At 38.5% G+C, this 18,494-nt stretch overlaps 2 protein-coding genes across 2 annotated transcripts; both read left to right on the forward strand.

Moving 5' to 3' along the window:
• Window positions 1-212: 212 nt before the first annotated feature.
• LOC136262415 (lysosomal acid lipase/cholesteryl ester hydrolase-like) lies at window positions 213-12,489 on the forward strand. Its single transcript, XM_066056677.1, has 9 exons — window positions 213-361; window positions 433-482; window positions 8,195-8,253; window positions 11,192-11,390; window positions 11,435-11,678; window positions 11,726-11,881; window positions 11,937-12,008; window positions 12,057-12,128; window positions 12,176-12,489. Exons 1-9 carry the CDS (start codon window positions 242-244, stop codon window positions 12,419-12,421), a joined length of 1,218 nt encoding a protein of 405 aa, XP_065912749.1. The 5' UTR covers window positions 213-241; the 3' UTR covers window positions 12,422-12,489.
• Window positions 6,111-7,793, forward strand: LOC136262416 (uncharacterized). Its single transcript, XM_066056678.1, has 9 exons — window positions 6,111-6,362; window positions 6,410-6,532; window positions 6,589-6,714; window positions 6,763-6,831; window positions 6,884-6,969; window positions 7,076-7,208; window positions 7,263-7,371; window positions 7,423-7,499; window positions 7,560-7,793. Exons 1-9 carry the CDS (start codon window positions 6,222-6,224, stop codon window positions 7,695-7,697), a joined length of 1,002 nt encoding a protein of 333 aa, XP_065912750.1. The 5' UTR covers window positions 6,111-6,221; the 3' UTR covers window positions 7,698-7,793.
• Window positions 12,490-18,494: the final 6,005 nt, after the last annotated feature.

Consider the following 18,494-nt stretch of genomic DNA (forward strand, 5'->3'; position numbering starts at 1 on the left):
GCAGGTCCACTCCTCTAGCTACCTGTAACAGAACAACATTGGTAATGCTACAACACGCTAAAACAGTCATCCACTCACATTTCCATCGTAGTAGCTTGCCAAAGCTATTCGTGTAATAGCCAGCAACAAGCAGACAAGATACGGAGCAGTTCTCCAAGACATGACTAAATGATCGCCATTAATGATTCACTGTTTTATAGTTGCTGGGAAAAGGCAGGGCTGTGCGCACGTGGGGCGTCACATGCTGATATTAATTTCGCGCAAGATGTCGAGTCTGTGGAGCGTTTTACTAGTCAAGTTGTTAGTAGTCTATTTGCCGCTTGTGTGCGTAGGAGAAGACCCTGAAATTCATTACTCACCGGTCAGTAATAAGTCAAGCGTGCTGTGCCTAACATCGGACAGTTTAATGACTTCATGATATCTTTCCTTTAGTACCAACTAATCGCTACTAAAGGCTACCCGGCAGAAGATCATTGGGTGACCTGTCACGCTACAGATGGTCCCCCGCCCCAAGTGGTCCGGCCGGACCAACTAGCGCACTTCAGGCTGTCCGGCCGGACCATGTGAAGTTGCGTCAAGTGGTCCGCCCTGCTTCAATTGGTCCCCCCAATGAAACAGCTGTATAGAGGCCGGTTAGATATGGGTTACTTGTTCGTTACCGGAAAACTCAGTTATGTGGATGTTATCAGTAGCTTTCCGGCACACCGCTGCCTTTGATGATCGTGTCGAAAGGAGTTCAAAGGTGACTGGCAGCTGTCGACTCAGCCATATTTTATATTGATACGGTTGATCTACAGTCTAAACAAGTGTCAGTTGCTGAACAGCGACTGTTGGCCTCGACTGTTGGCGTGACTTTACTTGATTCAAGTTTATAGCTGTACTGATTCGGCTGAGGGCTCGTCACTTTAACTCGCACTTTAAGGACGCTTAGAGCAGTATTTGTAACAGTTCAGTTTAAGGATGATGGCGGATGGCTCCGCTAACCCTGCTGGTCACAGTAGCAGCAGCCAATGTACGGAGTCGGAAGATAGTCGTGGAGAGATTGAGAGACAACTGCACGAGGATGTTTTACTGTATCTTCAAGAGCAGAGGTACAGACAAGAGTGTACAAAGAACGAGAAGAGGTGTATTAGAAGAAAGGCAATGAGGTACACTTTAGAAGATGGAGCGCTTCTGTACACCAAACAGGACAAGACCAAGGTAAAGATTTACTATTATAATGCATCATGTATGCATAGGACGGAGGTGGAGAAGCCAGCATTAGGAGGCCGTGGCATAGACTCCCCGAGTCGGGCTTACTTTCTATAATTGTAGAAAGAAAGTGGCTCAGCCACTTACTCTAATAGAACAGTCAGTTGCTCTAATAGAGCAGTCACACTTAGAAACTGCGAATGCAGCTGCCAACGTATAAGCCATTGTATTTACAGTCTACCACGTGTCCCATGGTTCCTTTCTGTTATTTATTACATCTGGCTAGCTTCCAGATAATTGTACTATGAAAACTTAAACATATAGTTATGTTTCTGTCTCCCTGCCATATTTATTATTTGTTTAATCACAGTAACCCTGAGTACAGAAAGCAAACCTATGAGTCAGGAATAAACTTTTGCAGCAGTGACTATATGGCTTCCAAACTTTTCACTTAAACAGGGTGGGTCAACTGAAATAAAGTTTTGGACCATTTTAGTGAATTGCTATGCACAGCTGAATAAACAAAATTGTCACTGTTCTGTTGGAGTGGCTGGCTGCTATAGAGTATTTCTGAACTTTTGCAAAATCAATGCAAAACATACATATAGTGCAACCTCTGGTAAATGAAACAGAACTGATTCAGTTTCCACTGAAATAAGAAGTTCTTTTCGTTCAGGATGTTATGGTTCCGGTACTTGGTAGCCACCTAGTTTGCATGGCCTGCTGTTGTCTACATGGACAAATTGCTTGGTGTGATAATTTCTCTTTTAGTTCAAGACCCTATTGACTCTAATTCTAAGTTGTATAGAGCTGTAGGGCCATATATAGCTGCTGACTCAGCATACTATAATGCAGTGTATGTGACTGGTAATACAAGTGTATGGTTTGTATAGGTCAGATACATACTAGACCCGAAAGAGAAAGAGCGGATATTGCGAGGTTGTCATGTACACCCTACATCAGGTCACATGGGGACAAAGAAGACACAGGCAAGGATTACAGAACGCTACATGTGGCAAGGAGTAGGAAAGGATGTAAAAGCATTTGTAAGTACATACCTATACAGCTATACCTTGGGGGTATACATATATGCGGAAGTATATCATGCAGTTGATGCCTTGCAATTTAGAATAGCAGACTAATACTCAGCTTTCACAATCCGTATACCAAACAGCTATGTAATTTGGTTGCTTATTACAGTATGATGCCCCTGTTACATCTTTTTGGTCTTGTCAGTTTTACTTTATGATAATGTTGTAGACATATATAATAATTATGATTATGTTGAAAATTTACCCTGCTTGCATGCTTCTATACCACTTGCAACTGCAGTATTCTGTTTTCTAAATAGCTACATAAATGAAAAATGACCCAATTATATCAATCAACATGTTGGAGTTGCTATAGAACTGTACTGCAAAACTCTATTAATTTTATATGCTTTCAGGTTGTAAAGAACAGTGGTTTACCATGCACGTATACATAATGCCTTTGCACAAGATGCAAAATATTTCATCAGTAATAAACTTGCATCATCACATTTTTCTATACATCTAAGGTGAAGGAATGTGATGTGTGCCAACGGATGACAAAGAAAATGGACACAGGGGTACCAGAACTTAACCCTATTCCAGTTGTAGCAACTTGGTACCACATTGGAATAGACTTTGTCGGACCACTAAAGCACAAGTCCACTCAAGGAAATTGCTATATTCTGACAGTAGCAGACTACTTTAGCAAGTTTGTGCAGGCATTTGCTTGCAGCAATAAGGAATCCTCAACCGTGTTTAGTGCTTTGTTTAAGGTATATATATATATATGTTGTGTGTATAATGCACATATTTACTTAAAGTTTGCAAACACTTGGACGTATAGACTAATACAGAACTACAGTATATGTTTGTTAAAGCAGCTATATAATATGGGTCGGAAAAGAGTTGTATAGCCAGTTATGTGGGCCGTTTAACCCGTATTCTCCCAGCATACCAATTCCAGTATTCATTTTCTCGTCTAATTGAAACATTTTGTATAGCTGTATGAAAACCTTTGGCTAAATCACTTATCTTAGCAAGATGTGAATCTTGCTTACTTGGATGTCAATAGATTAGCTTTAGTATTCCTATCCTTTCACGCGGTTGCTGAAACTCATTAATTTTGTCATAGCTTCATCATAAAGGATCCTTTATAATTAAGCCTATCACAATCCTATGCTATGATCACCAAAATATTTTGACTTGGTTACTGGATGGTAGAAAAGTAGCTAGATAGAGATGGTAGAGAAGCAGCTAGGTGCTGAAAATTTCAACTTGATTGCTTATTGTATGTAGGAGTATGTAAAACAACTGCACAATATTTGGGAGATTACGGAATACAGAATAACCGTGCAGAAGTAATACATGTACTTTGAATGTTTGTCATTAATGTGAAACTGTGCATGCAGTTAATAACATCCACAGGTGTCCAAATTGACTTAAAGAATACTTTTGTATGTTGCATCTAATTCTGTTTCCATGCAGTAACAATAAAACAATACAAAATAAAATCTACTAATACATTCGGAAAAGTTCACACATATACATGAACACACACACACACACGCACACACACACACACACACACACACCCAAGACAAAGTAATGTATTATAGTGTGCTGCAAAAATGTAATTAAATACTAACAGAATGAAGTAGTCATTATAACCCAAGCAGCCACCAGAACCATGCAATTCAAAGTGTACCATGTTATTTACTTGCATATTACATACTTTACAGTTATTCATGCAGTTTGGATTACCAAGAGTAATTACTTCTGATCAAGGAAGTGAATTTAACAATCGCCTTGACAAGAAATTGATGAAGATGATGAAAATTGACCACCGTTTGACTACCCCTTACCATCCTCAGGTAACTACTACTCTACTATCCTATATTATATGCTATGTTGTAACTAATCAACATTAATAGTTGCATGGTAAAGAAATGCATAGTGCTATAATATGCATATTTACCTTATGCACTTTAAGTAGATACAACTGTATTATGTGTTTGTTGTAGGCAAACGGCTTGGTTGAGCGTTTTAACCAGACCATCCAGAATATGCTGGTAAAGTTTGTTAATGAGAAAAAGGAACTCTGGGAAGATTATTTAGACACCTGTGTTTTTGCTTACAATACTTCTAAACACGAGTCATCAAAATATTGCCCTTTTGCTGTGATGTTTGGACGACAAGCTCTGTTACCTGTTGAAATTCAATATCCCAAAGAAGAAGATATCGTACAGCACTTGGATCATAATGATGAAGTTATAGAACAACATTTCATTCATCAAACAAAAGTAGCACAAATTGTGAAGGAGAACATACTCACCGCTCAAAAGCATCAAAAACAAGTGTATGACAGGAAGCACCATAACCCAGCTACATTCAAAGTTGGAGCATTGGTTCTTAGAAAAGATATGAAGAGGAAAAAGCGGGCTGGTGGAAAAATGGATTATAAGTGGCAGGGTCCTTATAAAGTTGTGAAGTCTGTTGGTAAAGGAATTTTTCAGATCCTAAACACCAATGACATTAAACAGACTTTAAAAGTCCATGGTACACATTTGAAATTGTTCTATCCACCCAAGAAGGTACATGCATGTATGTGCGGCACACAGGTGTGTGTTTATGTAAGTTATAATTGTATAGGCAACTGGTTGTATCTCAACACCTCATGACGAAAGTGATAATAGTGGCAACACATCTGTCAGAAGTGGTGGAAAAGGATCCATTTCACATGATCCTAGTGCCAGTGTGAGCGACAAAGTAAGAACTTATAACTGCATGTTAATTGATGTAATATTATCTTGCAATACATAGGAACCATGCAACTCGATATCCCAGTATGATGACAATATCAAGACTGACCAAATAGAGGAGGACAACACATCAGTTGTTACTCACAATACTTGTACACATACTTCGAAATCTCACAACCCAACAGTGTCCATTATCTCACATGAACCTAGTGCCACCAAAAGTGATAAAGTAAGATTATTTGATACTATACTGTAATATTTATATCATGTACATGTTATAGGATCCCATCTTGACATCTCAGTGTGATGAAGATACTAAGACCAAAATTTTGGACCAAATGGATGATGGCAACATATCAGTGCTCCTACATGCTCGTACATCTCATGATCAGAGTAACTCTTCTTCAAGAACGTCCATTTCTTATGATCCTAGCAGCATCATGAGTGACAAAGTAAGTAATGTATAGGCTTATTGCCAAGCATGGTAACTATGGTTGTAGTGCAGCCAGCATACATACTTTGAGTAGTTTTAATAAGCTCACTGATTTGCTGGTTACATAGCTACTGTAGCATACTATATACACCCACGTGGAATTCTATATGAGTACATGTAATAGGAACCCAGCTATCCCAGTTTGATATCATGATGGGATGAGGAAGATATCACTCACTGTAAAGATCTAGTACGAATGAATAAGGAGCAAGGGCACAATGTATCAGTTGCCATTAATGTGGTTAGAGGTTCCTCCAATTCGTTCTTCACATATCTTACTAATGTCTATTTTCAGAATTGCCCATTGGTTTACAGTTCCCCCAAACAAGCAGGAGGCTACTTCCCAGAGTTTGGCAGTTTTAGTGCACCTGCGCTATCACCTATTTACAGCCAAAAACTGGAACACAATGAATTTAAAATAAAGCCTACATCTGATAAAGGTAAATTGTGATAGCTGGAAAAACATCACAACAGTTCCAATAGGAAAGAGGGTTGTTGATATGATATTCTCACCACCAAAGCACATTGTTACCAAGAGAAAGCTGAATTTCTCTGATAGTCCTGATACGAATTCAGTTAAGCCATTGAGACGACGTCCAAGCTTATAAAGGTTGTATTTTGTTGTGATAATTCCTTGACAGCTATTGTAATTATTGTGTGCTTACCATTACACAGAGATGTGAGGAGTTTCAGAAAAACACCGTAACAAAGCCTCCTACAATAGCGGAACCATCAGTGGTAGCACCTATGATTGCGACAACAACAGAGACAGTGGAATCCAAGATAACAGCCACACCTAACGTAACAGCTACAATGTCTACAGCAGTAACAGGAATGATTAATACAGCCGGAGCCAACAATGGAAGCATCATACCACTTACAGCCTATGTATGTTTTTGTGCTGTGGTACATATGACTCATATATATACATACAGGATCAGCTAAAAGCTATCTGGAAAAGAAAGCCGTGCTATGTAATTAAAGCTAGGTTTGGACATTTGGCTATACATCAAGGTAGCTTTCACAACTTGAAAGGAAATAACTGGTTAAATGATGAGGTCAGTGCATTGTATTATATACCTCTAAATTTGATGCACTAAAATTAATGTTATAGATAGTGAATGGATATTTACGCATGCTAGTTGAATTGAGGAATGACAGTTTTGCTGTCTTGTCACAAACCATCACTGCCTGGGTTAATCGCTCAAAATCTGGGAAATCATTGCACCTTTTAAGCAAGGTAAGATCACAAATGCTACGTGGAGGAGTTAGTTTATTCATACTATAGGAGACGCTAAGCACCAAAGTGTTTATTGTTGGAATGTACAATCGTGGAGAAAACCACTGGATATTGATTGTAAGCAACTTGCATAGGGTGATACCAATACACTTGTTGTGCTGCTCTGTAGGCAATCAACATGGAAGAAAAAAAGTTTTACTACATCGATCCTCTTGGACCATCGCGAGCCATACGTGGAGCATACACAGGTTTGAAGTATGTTCAATACTGTAACATTGACTGTTAACATAATTATACAGTGCATCACTGTGAACTAAATTGATGCAATGCACTTTTACACCTAGTTTTATATGCTTCATAGAAGGTTCTTTGCTATGAGATATAACTGCGTTGGTCAAGACAACGTCTCATTGGACAAGTTTGAGCTCATTCAGCTCAAGAAAGGTGTGCAAAAGCCAGGAGACAGCTTCAACTGTGGTGTTTTGAGTTTAAAGGTATAACATCTCGCTTTTGTAGCTAAGGCTATAAAGTTTGTGTATTATACACAGATTGCTGAACAATTGTTAAATTTTAACCGTATCGACGAAGACGCCATTTTGCAAATGAATATGAAGAAAGCCAGAATAGATATAGGCACAGCACTCCTCACCAATTCAAGTAATTTGCTCTGCGTTAAAGTGTGCATATATACGTGTGTTTCAAATTCAGTTGACATGACTGAGCGCTGCATCATGTGTGGACGATCTGAAGAAAGTTTTCAGCATGAAGATTATACTGATCGCTGGGTATGCTATACACATATATTATTCATGTGAGAACTTTATGTATATTTATTGTGTATGTAGATCCAGTGTGGTAACTGTAATGCGTGGGTGCATGTAATCTGCTCAGGAGTAACTGTGGATGACCCTTCAGCACCCTCTTATGAATTTAACTGTATTGATTGTGTCAAACAACGTATAAAGACTTTACACATTAGCTAATGACTGTAACAATTGTTGATGTATATTGGCAAACTTTGCTAACTAGTTAGCTATTTCATGGCATACATTAATTATGCTAGCTGCATCGCTTTTATGGCTAGCTATATAGCCTGGCATGACGCATGTCAGTGAATACATTAGTAGTGAATTGACAACATAGACTGATCACCGGCATCATGGCTGAGAATCCACGAAGCACAGGCCTAGCCGAGCATACAAGGCACAGCCTTTAACCTCATACCCGATCACTGGCACTGTAGCTTTATAGTTTAAAAACAAGCTGTACGAAGAAACTGATCCGGCCGTGTTGCTTGCCGCGCCTGGATCATATTCAGCGTGGGGGACCACTTGTAGCAGAGGGGGACCAACCGTGGCGCTCTAGGTTGTCCGGGGGGGACAAGTTGAAGTGTCTCAAGTGGTCCGGGGAGACCATATAGCGCGGCTTTAACTAGTCCGGGGGGACTGATTTTGGGGGGACCAATTGTCGCATGACAGACCACTGAAGATGGATACATATTAAACTTGCAAAGAATACCACATGGGATAAACAAACAGGGTATGGGCCTATACGTAGTTTTAGTACAGTTTGTTTAAAGTACATCGTGTACTGATCACGGTTCTTCTCCCCAATTACAAGTAATAAGTTGGGGTGGTCCTCCATTGTTAGAAACCACAATAACCAATAACTGATTAAGTAAAAATCGTCTGATATTTGAAATTTGGCCATCCTATTTCAGTCAAAATTTCGTATTTTAATCTAGATTTCAGTGGTGAAATTTCAGCTTGCTTTAAACCTCCATATATTTTACTCAAGAAGCCACAAAAGATCTTGCTTATGTTTTTGTTGAGCACTAAGTTATGTGGAAAGTACCTGGAAATATTAGGCATTCTGTATATTGCATATTTCAAATTACAACATTTCGATCAACAACATTTCACTGAGTGATGGACCCCTCAGTTGGAAGTGTGAAAAGAGTTATACGTGGGAAAAGTTTTGTGAATGGTACTCATTATCAAGAGTATACAATAGTAACCAAGAGTATCGAACAGGTGTATTACCCCATGATTAATGATTGCATAAAGTAACACGGATATTTCAGTAACTGTTTGTTTATATTGCCATTAAGGGCTGCTGTATTTAGCCCAATTCAGCCACTAAACCAAGCAATAACATGATAGCGTTAAAGGGAATTGCCTAATATCAAAGTTCTGGCACTGCCAAGCGGATCCCTGAAGGCATGGCAACATGTTCGTTTGTGCAACCGTTGTTTTAGTGAGCTGGAGTTATCTTGGGTCCTTACTACACTTTTCTAGTACAATAATTGTTGAATATACTTGGTTGAATAACAAGGAAAACTGGTGCATAAAGACCTGTTGCCACATATGCATTTCAAATTACCATTTTGCGTAAACGAACAATTACTGAAATATCCATGTTACTTTATGCAATCGTTAATCATGGGTTAATACACTGTTTGACACTCTTGGTTCTATTATATACTCTCATCATTATGTTTGCCGGCACATGTTACCTTTAAAAGGTCCTACAATACTGCCAAGATGTATTTCATGATCTCATTTTTGAGACCTTACCATGCATAACATTTATGTGTTCAAGGTCTGTGAATCGAAGCTTAACTTGAAAAATTTTCTGCTGGCTGACTGACTTTCTTGTATTTCGAGTGAGCAGACATTTGCCTAAACTTTTCCATAGTCCAAAGAAATGTACATGTGTAGAATTAAATTGTTCATGTCTTGCAGATTTCACAATTACAGAAATTTATGCTGGAGTTTATATTAACAACTTTGCAAAAGTTTGGACCTTCACAACAGTTACCCGCTGTACAGCGATGGCCCTATTAGTATGTTTCACTCAACAACAGTGACTGTAATGTTTCACTGTATTATTGGAGTTGTCCAGGGACTTGTGAGAAGGAGGGTAGTCGTGTTCTTGATACTTATAATGTACTGATTGCAGGAAAAGACCAAATGATAACTTGACCCTCTAGTAACATGCACGTCATCTACTGTACATATGGTACACCCATAATGGTACACCATCACACTTGTGCTGCTGCTGTACAGATCCTTGCACACAAACAGAACCAGTTGTGCTAAGCTTTATTTATATTTTATTTCCTGATACAGTAAATAGTGGAATTTTGTGAGACTTACATTTGCACATTAAAGTAGTTTGAAAACAAAACTTTGGATTACTGATTTATCATGGAGTTCCTTTTGTTTTAGCTAAAGGAATTGTATAAAGTTTGACAGATTTATTTTGATTCTCCAAACTTCAGTCTCACTAAAGCTTCATTGTTTACGTACTTGGTTATTTGTAGCCTATAATATCTTACTATCCCAGCAGAATTACCACTTAGACACTAAAGGGTGTGCATGGAGAAATAAGTGTTACTGATACACTGAATCTAGGGTAAGTAGAATTCTAGGAAAACAGGATGGGAATGACCAACAGAAAATGCCTGATAAAGGTCATCGTGTCAAAATACATGTCGGATGTTACAGCACAATAGCTAAGACGATCGAAACATTCTAATAGAGCAGTCACCTGCAGTAAAATACTCTAATAGAGCAGTCAAGAATTTTTTTGTTAACTAGCTATATATCCCACCAGGGATCTGCATTGAAAGCTTGTGAATTGATGGAGTATAGCTAGTATGGATTAGACTAGCAGAGTCATCAACACTGAAAACTAGCTAGCTAATCATAAACATTTTAAAATATTCAACCATTGGCAACATAGTTCCTGCATATATAGCTGGGGAGGTATGTATGGGGTATGTAACAACTGCAGTATATGTCATGCTTCAATAAATATGAACAGTCATGGAGAGGAGCTGCTTCAGCCTGACAAGCAACTCCCATCATATAACATCTTATCTGGAAGTAGCAGAAACAGTTTACAAAGCTTGTAATAGGCACTGTCAGTTGACTAACTAAATAACCTCTTCATGTTTAATAGTTGAATCTTTAAAATGTTTTTGGTTCAAAGAGTAGCTAACTTTCAGTGTTGATCAGTTAGTTAGTCTATATACCTAATTTATGCCATCAATTCACAGGCTGTCAATGCAGGTTCCTGGTGAGACAATTAACTAAACATTCTATTGAGTGTTTCAATGCAGGTGATTGCTCTATTAGAGTATTTCGTACATTTCAGCCAAAAAATCCAACAATGCTGCAAAGAAGCATTGTGCTCATGACATGTGATGACCTTTATCAGTCATTTACCATTGGTTGTTCCCATCCTATTCCCATTTTCTTAGAATTCTACTTACCTCTGAATCTACACTACACATACTGGAAACCTTTATAACTAGTGTTCATCAGTGCCAAAGGATTATTAAGGTGTTGTTGTTGTTACATGGTGTTTAATTGGTGCAGCAAATAGTTGCAGATAGGTTTCACAGCTAGTGTTTGTTTACTGTTCACATAGCAACCAATATCCCATTCATACATAGTGTATTATCCTCCAGGCTCAGGACCAGTCGTGTTCCTACAGCATGGTGTACTGGGTGCTAGTACTAACTGGATCACTAACTTAGCCAATGAGAGTTTAGGGTTTATACTAGCTGATGCTGGATTTGATGTATGGTTAGGTAATGTTCGCGGTAACACTTATTCCAAGAACCATACTCACCTCAAACCATCCAGTAAGGAGTTCTGGGACTTCAGGTACAGTGAAGTGTGGTGGACTAGTGTAATGTGTAATTTGGTAGTTTTGATGAACACATCAAGTATGACCTACCAGCCATGTTGAATTATGCTCTGAACACATCAGGAAAAAATAAACTATCCTATATTGGACATTCCCAGGGGACTACCATGGGGTTTGGAGGATTCACCACTATGCCTGAACTAGCTGCAAAGATCAACTTGTTTGTAACACTGGCACCAGTAGCAAATGTTAGCCATTGTGAAGGAGCATTTAAAATACTGGCAGATCTCTTTAAGGAAGAAGATGTTAGTTAAACTAGTGTACAGTTACATGATGACCATGTCAATGTTAGATTGTACTTAAACTGTTTGGAATAAAGGATCTTCTACCAAGTGATGAATTGATGCACATTGTAGCATCAGTGGTGTGTCCTGTACCTGGTTTAGATGATATCTGTGGTAATGTTCTTTTTCTCATTGGAGGATATGACACAAAGAACATGAACCTTGTATGGTTACTTACAGTAATATGTTAATTTTATTGAAGTTTTGATGTTTTCTTAGAGCCGCGTGGCTGTTTATGCAGGACACAGCCCAGCTGGCACCTCAGTTAAGAACATGAACCATTGGTCACAGGTATACTGTTTTGTGTGTAACCTGAATTGCATACTATGTGGTGGTTAGCTTGTACACTCTGGAAAATTTGCCATGTTTGACTATGGTAGTGCAAAGAAGAATGAAGAACATTATGGACAGGTTAATAGTGGACATTTCACAATGAACTATTATATTGTATTGTTTAGCCATCACCTCCTGATTATGATGTGTCAAAGTTATCAGTACCAACTGCTACATTTACTGGAGGTCATGACTGGCTGGCTGATCCAACTGATGTGGCTTCTCTCCTACCCACCATTCCTCACCTGGTCTACCAGTTAAACATCAACTATTATGAACACTTGGACTTCATCTGGGGACTGGACTCTGGTTATGCAATATATCCTCAGGTGGTCTCATTGTTATCTAAATATAATTCAACAAATTTCTGACTGCACAGCTCATTGTGTGAATTGTCATCCTTTTTATCATTTCATTAACACGAGTGACTTATACCAGCCATGCTATACCATATGCAGAAATTCACTGAGATTAACTCAACTACATTGCTAGCTGTTATACACTATCCAAACAGCAGTTTATACTTGGTATATAGTCTCATAATTCAGAATGTGTATATATGTGGCTACCACTGTGGCAGAGCTTTGATTTGTTATCAACCCCTGGGGACCAACGGGTGGTGTTTAGAGCCTGAATTGATCAAGCTATTAACTACTCTAGTAGAGCATCTACTGTGTGGGAGATTTTTGTCCATGTAAACCATCATGTAAAGGTTTTCTAGTACTGAATTTACGATACTGAAGGTATTACAACTAATAAGCACCCAATCAAGTTTCTATACTATAAACATTTTCATGATAACTAACCTGTGTTAATATGATTCCTAATAAATAACTTTTCACATGATTTTTGTTAACTCCAGCAGTGATTAGACAATGGAATTATTGATGCATGTTGGTGGTTAGTATTCAGATGAAATCCTTACTGCATGTCAAGTCAACAATTCATCAGATATTTTGCTGTGCCCCTTCCTCTATCAATATCTGTTACCACAATCCCTCACCTAACCTAGCTCCCAGGTTGTCTTCATGAATTAGTTTTCCCTTTCCTGAACTAGATAACTTAATGAATACACATGTAGTGTCACAACTTAGCTATAGCCAGCCAGGACATAGTACAGAGCTCTGAAGTGCATATTGTAGCTGGAGGTCATTATGGAGTACTAAAACTAGTCTATATATACATCTCATTGAGCTTAACTTAAGAAATAAGTTATTTCCCTTTATAAAGGGGATACCTGACAATGAGTGCTATTCAATCATAAAATTACAACAACAATAATAACTCAACCCCAGAACTGACATTATCACAACAGCCATATATAGTGTTGATTCTCACTGTGCAGTACATCAATGCAATTATTTTTATTGTTAGTAAGCTTATTTTAGAATTATGTGTTATGCTGCATGGCATTATGCATTGTTTGATGCTTTTGCTCTACAATGCTTCCTGGCATGATCAAGGGTTCATAATTAATCACATTTGCATGATAATTTGACTATTATGTACAGAACTCTATAGCTGGTCAACCATTAGCAAGTACTGTATTTCACACCTCACTGTGTCACCATCTATTCATGCATGCAGGTATACGATATTATGTAGATTAAAATCATCTAATTAATAATCACTAATTTGATCAAACATTTCACTCAACCAACATTACTGTATATCTAGTATAGTTTCCAGGCAGTGCCATGTGGCTTACTATGTAGCTTTAATACTGTAGTTATTGGCTTTCAACTAGGGAACATTAAGAACTAGTGTAGTTAACAGCAGAGTATCAGTGTTGTAAAAGATCAAGACACTTTATGAACACTTGGACTTCATTTGGGGACTGGACGTATGTCATGTGGTCTTGTTAAACTTTTTATGTGTGAAATATTATCTATGTGCATCATGGTCTTCTAAATTAATACAAGTGACTTGTGCAGTGTACGCAGGGCCGCCCACAGGGGGGGGGGGGGGGCAACTGGGGCATTTTGCCCCGGGCCCCAGCCTGAAAGGGGCCCTAGGAGGCCCCATGAAGGGCCCCCTGAATACCTGTTTAAAAGATCGATATACTCTAATAGAGCAGTCAGATCTAAATACTCTAATAGAGCAGTCACAGTATTCTTCAGAGGAGCAGTGTAGCAAGCTTATAGATAAGGAGATATGGTTGGTGATGGGTAGTTATTGTCATTGCCAGCAGGTTGTGACCTTTTTTTTTTTTTTTTTTTTTTGGTCTTCACCTTACAACTTGGGTCAAGGGCCCCACTTTAACTCTTTGCCCTGGGCCCCTTAATTTCTCTGGGCGGCCCTGAGTGTACGCCATGTATGGCCAACCCTGAACAACATTTAGCAACAACAACAGCAATATATAGCTACATATATCATCTACAGAAATTCACGTAATCAAATAAGCATGCAAAAGTTGAAACAGTCTTCTTTTTACTATCCTAATTTTAAGAGTGGGATGAAAGGTTTCTGTATTGCAGCCTGTAGCAGGTGAATTAATGGGTAGATAACTGTGCAGCATGCACCAAGTTAATGTGTGTGAAATTGACACAGTAAACATAAAGTTATTCATCATGGCCGAATCTCCAGCAGCAGTGAATATTCTACTTTAGTGTGTGGGCGGGTAACCTAGCTCAGTGGCAAAGCAAGGGGTAGCACTAATTTCACAAGTTTGTTATTGTGGCGTAAAATAGTGGCTGTGTACTGCTTCGTTTGGCCTCTAGCCTTGCAACTGTGGTCAAGTTGGTGGGCAGGCGGGCACAGGCAGGCACAGCAATTAGGGGGTGTCATGTAGGTATACACTGTAGGTAGATCTGCGACCACGGTCAAAGTCTTGACCGATCGAAATTTCCTATGACTAACCCTTTTTCGATCTTTGACCGGTGACTTAGCGATGATATTTCAGTATATATTCGATTGTGGGCTAAAAACTTTTATCCTTGACCGTCGACTTGGGTGGCTTTGACCTTTGACTTAGACTTTGACCGTAGTCGCAGATCTACCTACAGTTAGTGCCTGTTTGTCACCCCCTTGCACAGGCAGGCATCCATTGGAAGCATTTAGGGTTATTATTATTATTTGTTTTTACTGTGCAGAAATCACAAATGATTATAATGCACAGATATAATTACTTAAGTTGTTACAAAAATTATCCAGGGAAGGGGAATTAATTATGTAGGGGGGAAGGGGGTTCCAAAGTTTAATTGCAGAGGGGAAAAAGGAAAATTTATATGAGTCAATGTTTGTCGTCAGTTGCCTGTAGTATCCTTTTCTTAATCGCGAATCATTAGGGGTAAAGTACTCTTTGGGGATATCAATAAGATCATTAATAATTTTATACATCATTATAAGTTTAGCTCTCTCTCTTCTTTGTTGTAAAGGGGGTAAGTTAAGTGTGCTTAGCATGTTAGTAACACTAGAGTAACTTGAAAACTCATTTAGGCAAAATCTGGCCGCTCTTCTCTGTACTGCTTCAATTCTATTAATATTATTTAAGGTATGGGGATCCCATACAGATGATGCATATTCAAGCACTGGCCTGACCATACTTCTGTAGCAGTTACATTTCACAGTGCTTGGACAGTGGCGCAGGTTTCTGTAAATAAAGGCATTGATTTGGTTAGCTTTATCGGTGATTGTTTGGATATGGTCATTGAAGGTAAGCTTGTTGTCGATGGTGACCCCTAGATATTTGGTAGATGGAACTTCCTTAATGGGAGAATTTTCAATATAATATGTGTGCAAGATAGGATTGCGCTGGTTTGTTACTCTCAGGAACTCACATTTCAGGATATTGAATGTCATCTTCCATCTGTTGGCCCATTGAGCAAGTAGATCTAAGTCCTGTTGTAAGCTTAAGCAGTCAGCAATTGATGTTATTCGAGAATACAACAATACGTCATCTGCATACAGTTTGATCTTATTGTGGATGGAAAAAGGTAGGTCGTTAATATAAATCAAAAACAATAGAGGGGCAAGAACCGTGCCTTGAGGTACACCAGAAAGGACCTGGGTGGTATCACTTTTGTGGTTATCTAGAATAACGTATTGTGATCTGTGACTCAGAAATGATTTTAGCCAAAATAGTAGTGATCCTTGTACTCCGTAATGTGCTAGCTTGTGATACAGGAGCGAGTGAGAAACTTTATCAAAAGCCTTCCTGAAATCTAGTAGAAGGATGTCGCATTGTCCCCTTTGATTCAGACATTCGGCAAAATCATTCACTGTGGAAATCAATTGGGTTTCGTAACTTCTTCTCTTACGAAATCCATGCTGTTCATCACAAAGTGTTTGGTGGTGTTCTAAGTGTTTGGATATGGCAGAATAAACAATGTGTTCTAGAATTTTGGAACAAATACAAGTAAGGGATACTGGTCTGTAATTGCTTGGCTCAGTTTTACTTCCTTTTTTATATATCGGAACGACTGCAGCAGTTCGCCAAATATTTGGTAAGTGACCTTGGTCTAATGATGCCTGGAATACAATTGATAAAACAGGAGCAATCTCGTAAGCGACTTCCTTGAGGAAACGAGCAGGTAAATTGTCTGGTCCACTAGCTTTGTGTGGTTGGATGTTAGTTAGTAATTGGGCCACTCCTTCAACATGGACTGTTAATGGTGATATGCTAGGCAGAGGGATGTCATTTACTTCAGGTAAATGGGAAGTGTTGTTGCATGTGAAAACAGATGAAAAGTAATCAGCCAGCACATTAGCTTTGTCCTTAGAATCAATAAACTTAGTTCCTTGGTGGATAAGAGGGCCAATTCCAGTATTATCTTGTTTTCTGCTTTTGATGAATGACCATAATCTTTTGGTAACTTTGCTGCTATTAGGGTCTATCAGGGAAGAGATGTAATTATTTAATGCTTGACGACATTCTCTTGTACTGAAGGCACTACCTAACGAAGCTAGAAATAAGCAAGGGCAGATCCAGGGGGGTTCAAAGGGTTCATGGAACCCCCCTTTTGAAAGAGCCTCTCTTACTCTAGATACTCTAATAGAGCAGTCAAGACCAAGATACTCTAATAGGGCAGTCACAGTGTTCTTAAGAGAAGCAGTGTAGCAGGATACATACGTGTGGAGTTATAAATAAGGGAATATAGTTGGTGAGGGTATATATGGTGAGGGGCAGCTATTGTCAGCAGGTGATGATGGTTTTTTTTTTTTTTTGGTCTTCGATTTACATACAGCTAGGCTGAAGTTGTATTTCCAGAGTGGAACTCCCCTTTAAAAAGTCTGGATCTGCCCCTAATAAGCTTCGACGTCTTAACAAGAAATTTAAGGATTAATCACAAACAACATCTAGTCTCTAACATCAGAAGAAGCCCTAAAAGTTTTTGGAGTTATGTAAACTCAAATATGAAAACAAGACCTGGTAGTATACAACATCCTGATGGTTCTGCAGCTACCTCTGATCAAGAGAAGGCTGAATTATTAAACTCATATTTTGCAAGTGTTTTCACAAATGAAAATTTAACCAATTTTCCAGCCCTAGATCCAGAAGCTTCAGTACCAAAGTTGGAAGATATATCAATAACTGCTTCATTAGTATTTGATGAATTGAATAGGCTAAAAACAGATAAATCTCCAGGTCCAGAGGGCTGGCCTCCATGTATTTTCAAAGAATTTTCTGACCAATTATCAGTTCCACTTTCCATTTTATTTAATAAGTCTTTCCAGTCTGGTGTTCTGCCATCAGAATGGAAAATTGCTTTTGTTACCCCTATTTATAAGAAAGGAAGTAAACATCTTGCATGTAATTATAGACCCGTCAGTCTTACATCTACAGTAGTTAAGGTTATGGAATCCATTATTAAAACTAATATAGAACATCTAAACTCCAATAATTTGTTGACATCCCACCAATTTGGCTTTTAAGGGGCCGTGCACCCAGTTACTTCATGTTATGGATATTTTAACAAAATTACTTGATCAAGGAGTACCTGTTGATGTTATTTACATGGATCTGCAAAAAGCTTTTGATAGTGTGCCACATAAACGTTTATTGTATAAGATTGAACATTATGGAATTACAGGAAACCTTCTTAGATGGATTGATGGATTTCTATCCAATAAGAGACAGTACGTTGTTTTAAATGGGGAAAAATCGTGTTGGCAAGATGTGAAGAGTGGTGTTCCACAAGGATCAATTCTAGGACCTCTTCTCTTCCTTATTTATGTTAATGATATGCCAGAATCCATCTCAAGTCATGTGTTTTTATTTGCAGACGATACCAAGCTTATACAAACTATTTCTACATTGTACAACTTCAAACTGATTTAGATAATCTAGCCAAATGGTGTGATGCGTGGCAACTGAATTTCAATGTTACTAAATGTAAAGTGATTCACTTTGGTCGAGCCACACATAGCTTTGGAGGCTACTATCTTATAATGGCGTCTCATTGGACTCAGTTAATTGTCATAAGGACTTGGTCATTATATTTG

Source organism: Dysidea avara, chromosome 7 (genome assembly GCF_963678975.1).
Source record: "Dysidea avara chromosome 7, odDysAvar1.4, whole genome shotgun sequence".
NCBI lineage: Eukaryota > Metazoa > Porifera > Demospongiae > Dictyoceratida > Dysideidae > Dysidea > Dysidea avara.